General features: G+C 39.7%; 1 protein-coding gene across 1 annotated transcript; it reads right to left on the bottom strand.

Moving 5' to 3' along the window:
• Positions 1 to 2498: 2498 nt before the first annotated feature.
• LOC109218962 (ena/VASP-like protein) lies at positions 2499 to 3251 on the bottom strand. The gene is made up of 2 exons (XM_019383360.1): positions 2949 to 3251; positions 2499 to 2837 (listed from the first exon to the last, which is right to left on the bottom strand). The coding sequence occupies exons 1-2, from the start codon at positions 3249 to 3251 to the stop codon at positions 2499 to 2501; spliced, it is 642 nt and encodes a 213-aa protein (XP_019238905.1).
• Between the last annotated feature and the right edge of the window lie 4906 nt (positions 3252 to 8157).

Genomic DNA, 8157 nt, shown 5'->3' with positions numbered 1-8157 from the left:
ACTACTCAGTAGGATTTTTCCAAACTTCCACTGAAATCACTGAGCCAAAATAGAATTTACAAAAACTCTTTGTAAACCTAAGGATTAACTCTAATCCCAGTGTGGCACACAGCCTCAACTGTTGCGACACTTTCAAATTAACTCTAACTTGAATACTCAAAGTACCTAATACAATTGCTTCTAAATAAGCTGAAAGATACAAACAGAAATTCCTACTATAATTGAACTAGAATTAGAATAAACACAATGGAACTGGTTCTTCTCTCTCATTCAAGTAGCTTCAGGAGTGCACACTTATATCTCACATATATTGCTTTCAAAACAGACTTGCTCTTTTGCTCTCAATTATGTTTTACTTCTGCATATGTGCAATACCTGTAAAAGAGAACAAACTCAGTTATTTATTGAGTTAGTAATTTAGAGTTTGATTGAGACTCTATTGCTTATCCTTAGACGATTTTGAGTCCTTGACCAATACAAACTCCAACCCTTATCCTAGATTAGGATTGTGTTCTCTCCTCATAAGGAGACCGTTCTCCTTATCCCAACTGCAATCTTTTCGATTTAGTTCAGAAGATATTGTTGCTTGATCTCTACGGTATATCTTCCTCACGTGCATCTCATATGCAATGGTTGATAAACACTGTTTTTCACCAGATGGACCAGGTCCATTACTGAGTTCATTTGTCAATCTTCAAAACTTCAGCTGAACTTGGGCCAACAAATTCCCCCTTTTTGATGATGACAAACTCTGTGCTTTTACTGATCAGAGAACCTGCAGAACTCAGCTGAAATATCAACACTTAAAATTTTAACTTATCATTAAGGGCCAGGTTTAATTAGGTCATAAACATCACTGTTCAGATAATAGAGTTTAAGCACAATATCTTCCCCCTTTTGGCATCATCAAAAAGTTGCATAAATAATGTGAATCCCAGATTATTAATTAGTACCCATGGCCACTGGGGCAACTGCAAGCGAAAGCATGCTTTAGTTAATCAAAAATCATCTTGACAAAAAAATAACTATAAAGATTTGAATTAACATAAAGCAAGAAAAATGCACATTGTCATTGATAAGCAGTGCTTCTACATAACAGTCCACAAAAAGAAAGAACAAAAACTACCAACCATGAGAAAAAACAAAAGAAAGTCCCGAATTTGGGTCACTAGGGGGTTTTCTAGACTGGTTTAGAACAGGACAAGGAAACCTAAGGCTTTGAGGAGCTAGAGGATTGGGCTTGTAGCAGATTAAGCATGGTTTGGAGCATTCCTTCACTCTTTTCTTTTTCCTTTGCAAGTTCAGCTCTTAACCCATTCCTCTCTTCTTCCAGTTCAACAACTCGAGCTTAAAGCCTTGCAATCTCAGCATCCTTTGTCCCTACCTCCTGAACTAAAGCTCTGACCTTGCTATTTACTGGAGTCTTCACTGATGAACCAGGTTCATTAGGGCCTACATTGAGGATATAATCACAGGCCTGAAGAGTCTTGATGCCAAAATGCTCTTTGCTGGAAGCCATCTCCCATTTCTTCAAGGGAACCTTCAGCTTGTCCAGCACAGCTGTCAGAATAAACCCATAAGGGATGGCATGAGCCTTTGAACCATTGAGAACCCTGTCTAGCAACTTAACAATGAAAGCAGGCCAGTTGATCTGCTTTCCTTCCACCAAGCACTGCATGAGGACCAGGTCCATGTAGTTTGTTGTGTGCCTCCTTTCCTGTCTAGGCAGCGGCATTTGTTTACAAATTCAAAGAGCACTTTATGCTCTGGCCTCATCTCACTCTTTTGAACAGCCCTTGCTTCAGGAACCTCCTCAGCATCTGTAGTGTCACAGAAGTTCCTAGTGATTTGAAGTTCAGTAGGCAGACCATACAGGCAAGGCCATTTTTGCATTGTGTAATCATCATAGCCCTCACTTGGAATGTTCAGGATTCTACCCAACTTAGGTGCATCAAATTTCACCTTCACCCCCTTCATTATACTGGTTGCCAGCCCATTCTGCACAGTCCCATTAGCCATGAATTCAATAAGTTCTTTTCTGGCCAATCTTCCATCCATCTGAAGGACCATGTCCTTCCATCCTTGTGCCTCCAGTGAAGTCAAAAATCTTACCATGCCTGGCTCCTCCAGGTCTTTGAGCAATCTACCTTTCAGAATTTTTCGTTTGCCAAAATTGACAAACCTATCTTGTTCCTGTTCTAACTCTTCTTCTCCTTCTTCTTCACTCCACTCTTCATCTTCTTCTTCCTCAACTTGCACTTGTTTTCCCTTTGCAGCTGACCTAGTTCTTTTAGCTAGAGAGGATTCAGCAGGTACAGACTTGGAGGGCTTCTTTGCAGAAGACCTGGTTCTCTTTGATTTGGCAGTGGGAACTTCTACAGTCGTACTTCTCTCTTGATGGACCAGTTCCATCTCTTCCTCTTCCTCTTCTACAGCAGCCTCAGAACTTTCAACCATTTTTGCTTTTCCCTTTTCTTTCTTCTTTTTCTTACTCTCCTCTAGTGCCTTTTGCAGTTCTGCTCACTTTGCCTCACCCTACTTCTTATGGCTCTACCCCTAGGTGCAGCAGACTTAGGTGATGAAACTTTGCTCTTCTTAGTTGGTTTGGACGCAATAGGGGTCCTTTGTGATGAGGCCTTGCGTTTCTTTGGATCATGATTGGCTTCAACTTTCTTTAGCATATCTGCCAAAGTCTCCTCCACAGATGAACCAGGTTCATCTGGTTGTTCACTCAAATTTATCAGACCCTCAGCAGCTTCACCTGACCCATTTCCCCCTGACTTCATGCCTCCCTCTTCTCCAGTACCACATATAGCTAAAACTTTCCCTTTCTTTTTCTTTCTTATTTTAATAGATTCAGCCCCTTCAACATTTTTAGCAGTCTTTACCAGATCAAACCTATTATCCTCGCTTTCTAATACATCAGAAAACAATAAGCAAGTGTTTACCTCTCCTGGGGTTTCTTGACTCTTGTCAGTGTCAGAAGACCCAGGTTCTTCTCTTTCACCGGCAGAGATAAATTTCTCAGATTCAGAGCTTGAGTCGCATTCTTTGGTTGTAACTTCCTTCCTTTGACTAGCCTGTAGTTTTTCGTTCAAGACTTTCCTCAAAGAACCATATGCAACTGTTTTTCTGGCTAACATTTTCTGACGACGAAATCTGGGTTTTGGGGGTCCACTAGGAGGAGTTGAAGATGAGGTGTTGGGGGAGACTGGTGGGGGAGTTCCGAGGTTGTCTTGGGGATTAGTCATGACGGAGAATTTCTCAGGATTTTGGGGATTTTTGGAGAAGAAGGCAGATGATCAAAAATTTTAGAATTAGAGTGACGGTTATGAGTGATTTGGTGGGTTTTTAAAGAGAGGTCATGATTAGGGCAGTAATGGCAGCCTTTTCAGAGGTCAAGTAGGAGTCTAATCAAGTTAGAGTTCTGGTCTCCTAAGTGATTAATGAAAATCGCTAGATTTTAGGGAAGAGATCCATTATAGTTAGACTCCTAGTTTAATGAAACTGGTTCAATTGCTCAACGGATAAAATTTTCTGGACGTTTGGTGTAACAAGGGCTTCTGCTCATGATTGATAATTTCATCTTTCTAATTGTGCAAAGTATAGAAACATACCTGAACTTTCTCATAAGCATATATTGATGAACCAGGTTCTTCAAGTAGAACTTCTCTTGATTATGCCTCAAATGTCAGAATAGAAAACTTTGTAAGAGATCAATGAGTCATATAAACACATGTCACATGAGTATACTAGTTAAAGTATGAGACTGAGTAAGAATTAGTCTAGATATTTACATGAATTAAGAACTCCTAACCAAATTTTTTTTTTCATTTTTTTTCATTTTTTTATATTCATTGTGCATTCTGAACTGGACCTTTTAGGTGATATTAATCATCCCTAATTCCAACCTGTTCCTTTCAAAGTTTTCTCTACTTAATGCCTTAGTGAAGATGTCAGCTATTTGCTTATCAGTAGCACAAAATTCTATGGAGATTAACCCTTTCTCATAGTTATCTCTTAAGAAGTGGTGCCTAACATCTATGTGCTTAGTCCTTTTATGATGAACAAGATTCTTTGTCATACTTATAGCACTAGTGTTATCACAGAATATTGGTATGCACCCCACTTCAATTCCAAAGTCTACCAGTTGTTGCTTAATCCACAGCAATTGAGCACAACTTGAAGCAGCAGCAATATATTCAGCTTCAGCAGTAGAGAGAGCTACTGAATTCTGATTTTTTGGTAGCCCATAATACAAGACAAGAACCCAGGAAGTGTGCCATACCTGAGGTGCTCTTCCTATCCACTAGAAAACCTACATAATCAGCATCAGCGTATCCAATTAAGTCAAAATTACTACCTTTGGGATACCAAAGACACAAATCAGTGGTGCCTTTTAAATATCTCAATATCCTTTTGACAGTTGTCAAGTGTGACTCCTTTGGATTTGCCTGGAAACGAGCATAAAGCCCTACACTGAAAACAATGTCAGATCTGCTGGCAGTAAGATACAGAAGTGAACCAATCATACCCCTATACTGCTTCTGATCAACTGATGAACCAGGTTCATCAATATCTAACTTAGTGGCAGTAGCAATAGGTGTATCTATTTCTTTGGATTCTTCCATTTTAAACTTTTTGATTAGTTCTTTTGTGTACTTCTGCTGATGGATCATAGTTCCATCTGGACTTTGTTTGATCTGCAAGCCTAAGAAGAAGTTGAGTTCACCCATCATACTCATTTCAAATTCACTTCCCATTAGTTTTGCAAAGTCTTTACTCAACCTTTCTGTAGTGGCCCCAAATATTATGTCATCAACATATATTTGTACAACAAGAAGATCTTTACCTTTTTCCCTTAGGAACAAAGTGCTGTCAATTTTACCTCTTTTGTACCCATGCTCCAGTAGAAATTTTGACAATCTTTCATACCAAGCTCTTGGGGCCTGTTTGAGACCGTATAGAGCCTTATCTAGCTTGTACACATGTTCGGGACACTCCTTGCTTTCAAATCCTGGAGGTTGTTTCACAAACACTTCTTCCTTGAGGTAGCCATTTAGGAAGGCACTTTTGACATCCATCTGATGAAGAGTGAATTCCATATGTGCTGCAAAGGCTATGAGGAGTCTAATTGCTTCAAGTCTAGCAACTGGAGCAAAGGTCTCATCATAGTCAATACCTTCCTCTTGACTGTAGCCTTGAACCACCAGCCTTGCCTTGTTTCTTGTAACCGTTCCATCTTCATCTAGTTTGTTCCTGAAGACCCATTTTGTGCCAATGATTGATCTGTCCTTGGGTCTTGGAACTAGGTGCCAGACTTGACTTCTCTCAAATTGATTGAGTTCATCCTGCATAGCATTGACCCAATCTGCATCCTGCAAAGCCTCAACAACATTTTTGGGTTCAATGATGGACAGAAAAGCATCAAATGCACACAGATTCTTCAGTTGAGATCTAGTTTTGACTCCAGATGTTGGATCATTGATGATGTTCTTAATGGGATGAGAGCTCAGGTACTTGTAAGATTTCCCTGCCAGCTGGTTCCTGCTAGATGCTTCTTTATTGTTCTGTTGCTGAGGAACATGTTCCTTCAGAGAGTTTTGATCAATTTCTCTCAGATTAGTTCCCCCTGTCAGGTTGCCCTGATTTGAAGGACCTGTTCCATCACCTGTTCCTTCCTTTGATGCCACTTTGACTTGTGCTGTGGCTTCAGTCAATTGTTTCACCAGTCCAATGGCTTCATCTTCATGTTCGTGTCTCTCAGAAAGAATGTTAGATTAATCAAATACAACATGTACACTTTCTTCTACACACAGAGTTCTTTTATTAAACACTTTATATGCTTTGCTATGTGAAGAATATCCCAAAAATACTCCCTCATCACTTCTGGGATCAAACTTACCTAGGGATTCTTTGCCATTATTGTGCACATAGCACTTGCAACCAAAAGCCCTAAGATGGGATATGTTTGGTTTTCTCCCTTTAAGTAACTCATAGGGAGTTTTCTCTACAAGAGGTCTAGTCATGCATCTATTGATTATGTAGCATGCTGTGTTTATAGCCTCTGCCCAGAAGCTGTGAGGTAGTTTACTAGAAAGAAGCATGGTCCTTGCCATATCCTCAAGGGTCCTGTTCTTCCTTTCAACTACCCCATTTTGCTGAGGGGTCCTAGGAGCAGAGAACTCATGATCTATTCCATTTTCATCACAAAATTCACCAAACTTTGCATTTTCAAATTCAGTTCCATGATCAGACCTAATGGATGCAAGTTGATTTCCTAACTGTTTCTGAGTTTTTATAACAAAAGCAGTGAACATTTCAAATGCTTCATCTTTAGAGGTTAGAAATAGCACCCAGGTAAATCTAGAGTAATCATCAACAAGCACCATTACATATCTCTTTCCACCTCTGCTCATGGTTCTCATTGGACCGCAGAGATCCATATGAACCAGTTCCAACGTTTTGGACGTACTTACCATTTTCTTGGATTTGAAGGATGACCTTACCTGCTTCCCCCTTGCACATGCCTCACAAACTTTGTCTTCCTTAAACTTGATATTAGGTAACCCTATCACCAAGTCTTTGGAGACTAATTTGTTCAATTGATTTAGACTGGCATGACCAAGTCTTTTGTGCCAAAGGAGGGGATCATTAATTAACACACTTAGGCAAGCGAGTTCATTTTCAGAGAGAGTTGACAAATCTACAATGTAAATATTGTTAACTCTCTTTCCCTGCAAAACAATCTTGTCAGTAGTAAGGTTAATCACAAAGCATTTGGTAGAGTTGAAAGCTACAAGATTACCTCTGTCACATAGTTGTGACACACTTATCAGGCTATATTTCAAGCCATCTATCAAATAGACATTCTCGATGGAATGAGAGTCTGTCTTTCCTACCTTTCCAACCCCAATGATCTCACCTTTCTTTCCATTTCCAAAGGAGACATTACCTCCTTTTAGGTTCTCAAGTGAAAGGAACTGGTCCTTGTTCCCAGTCATATGTTTTGAGCAGCCACTATCCATGTACCATATTTGGCTACTCCCCTTCACTTGGACCTGCAAAATGAAATCATGGGTTAGTCTTAGGAACCCAAACTAGTTTGGGTCCCTTTCTATGGGCAAAAGGATGAATTAAATTTTTCTTTGCCCAACCAGGCAGTTTGTGTTTTTCTTGAACAAAGGCTTTGTTCTTTTGACTGGCCTTTTCTTTTGCATTGCATTCATTTTTGTAATGGCCAGTCTTTCCACAGTGTGTGCAGATCTTATTTTCAGGAAGTGTGAGGTACTTGTTTTTGGGATCCCATTTTGGAGCTTGTGTCCCAAACCCAAGTCCTCTCTTGTTGCTGCTTTGATGTTCTTGCAGCCAGGAGAGTGCATCAGAAGCCTTGTTCCATTTGCATGTTCTGTCTAGTTCATGCTTTACCTTTCCTAAATCTTCCTTTAGGGCCTTAATCAATTCATCTTTCTTATATAGTTCATCTTTCATTTTTCCTAGATTTTCTTCTAGTGTGAGAAATGATTGATCAACCATTTTCTTTCCTGTCCCTAATTTCAGTTTAATATTTTCAGATCTGAGTTCTATGACATTATTTTCAAGTTCATGAACCTGGTTCTTCAACTCAGCATTTGTGTTGTCACTCTCATCAGCCCTAGACTCTATCCTTTTGCATTTTGCTTCTAGGATAACACATTCCCTAGACAGAACATCCTTCTCACTGTTTATTATTTCAGACTCATCAATGAAGTCCAATAATAGCTCAACCAACCTTTCTTTAGACAAAATTTAATCTTTTCTTTAAGATGTAGGATACTTACCTCCTGTTCATCCTCTGATTCTCTGATGGCCATGAGAGCTTTCTCATCTTCAGCTTCATCTTCTGAGCCCTCATCTGAGGTTTCTCCCCATGCAGCAACCATAGCTTTAGTTGAACCTTTGTTCCTTTTTGGTTGGACTTGTTCCTTCTTCCTGTTTCTCCGTTCAGCTCTTTCTTTCTTCCACTCAATCTCCCATTGAGGGCAATTCTTGATCATGTGGTCTGTCTTACCACACTTATAGCAACCATCATTAGTCTGCTTCTCAGGAGCCCGAGATTTGTTGGAGGTTATTCCTCTTGAAGGACCCTTTCCTCTCATAAGATACTTTTTAGTAAAT

The sequence above is a fragment of the Nicotiana attenuata genome, unplaced genomic scaffold (assembly GCF_001879085.1).
Source record: "Nicotiana attenuata strain UT unplaced genomic scaffold, NIATTr2, whole genome shotgun sequence".
In the NCBI taxonomy this organism is placed as follows: domain Eukaryota; kingdom Viridiplantae; phylum Streptophyta; class Magnoliopsida; order Solanales; family Solanaceae; genus Nicotiana; species Nicotiana attenuata.
This window is presented reverse-complemented; position numbering and strand designations above follow the sequence as displayed.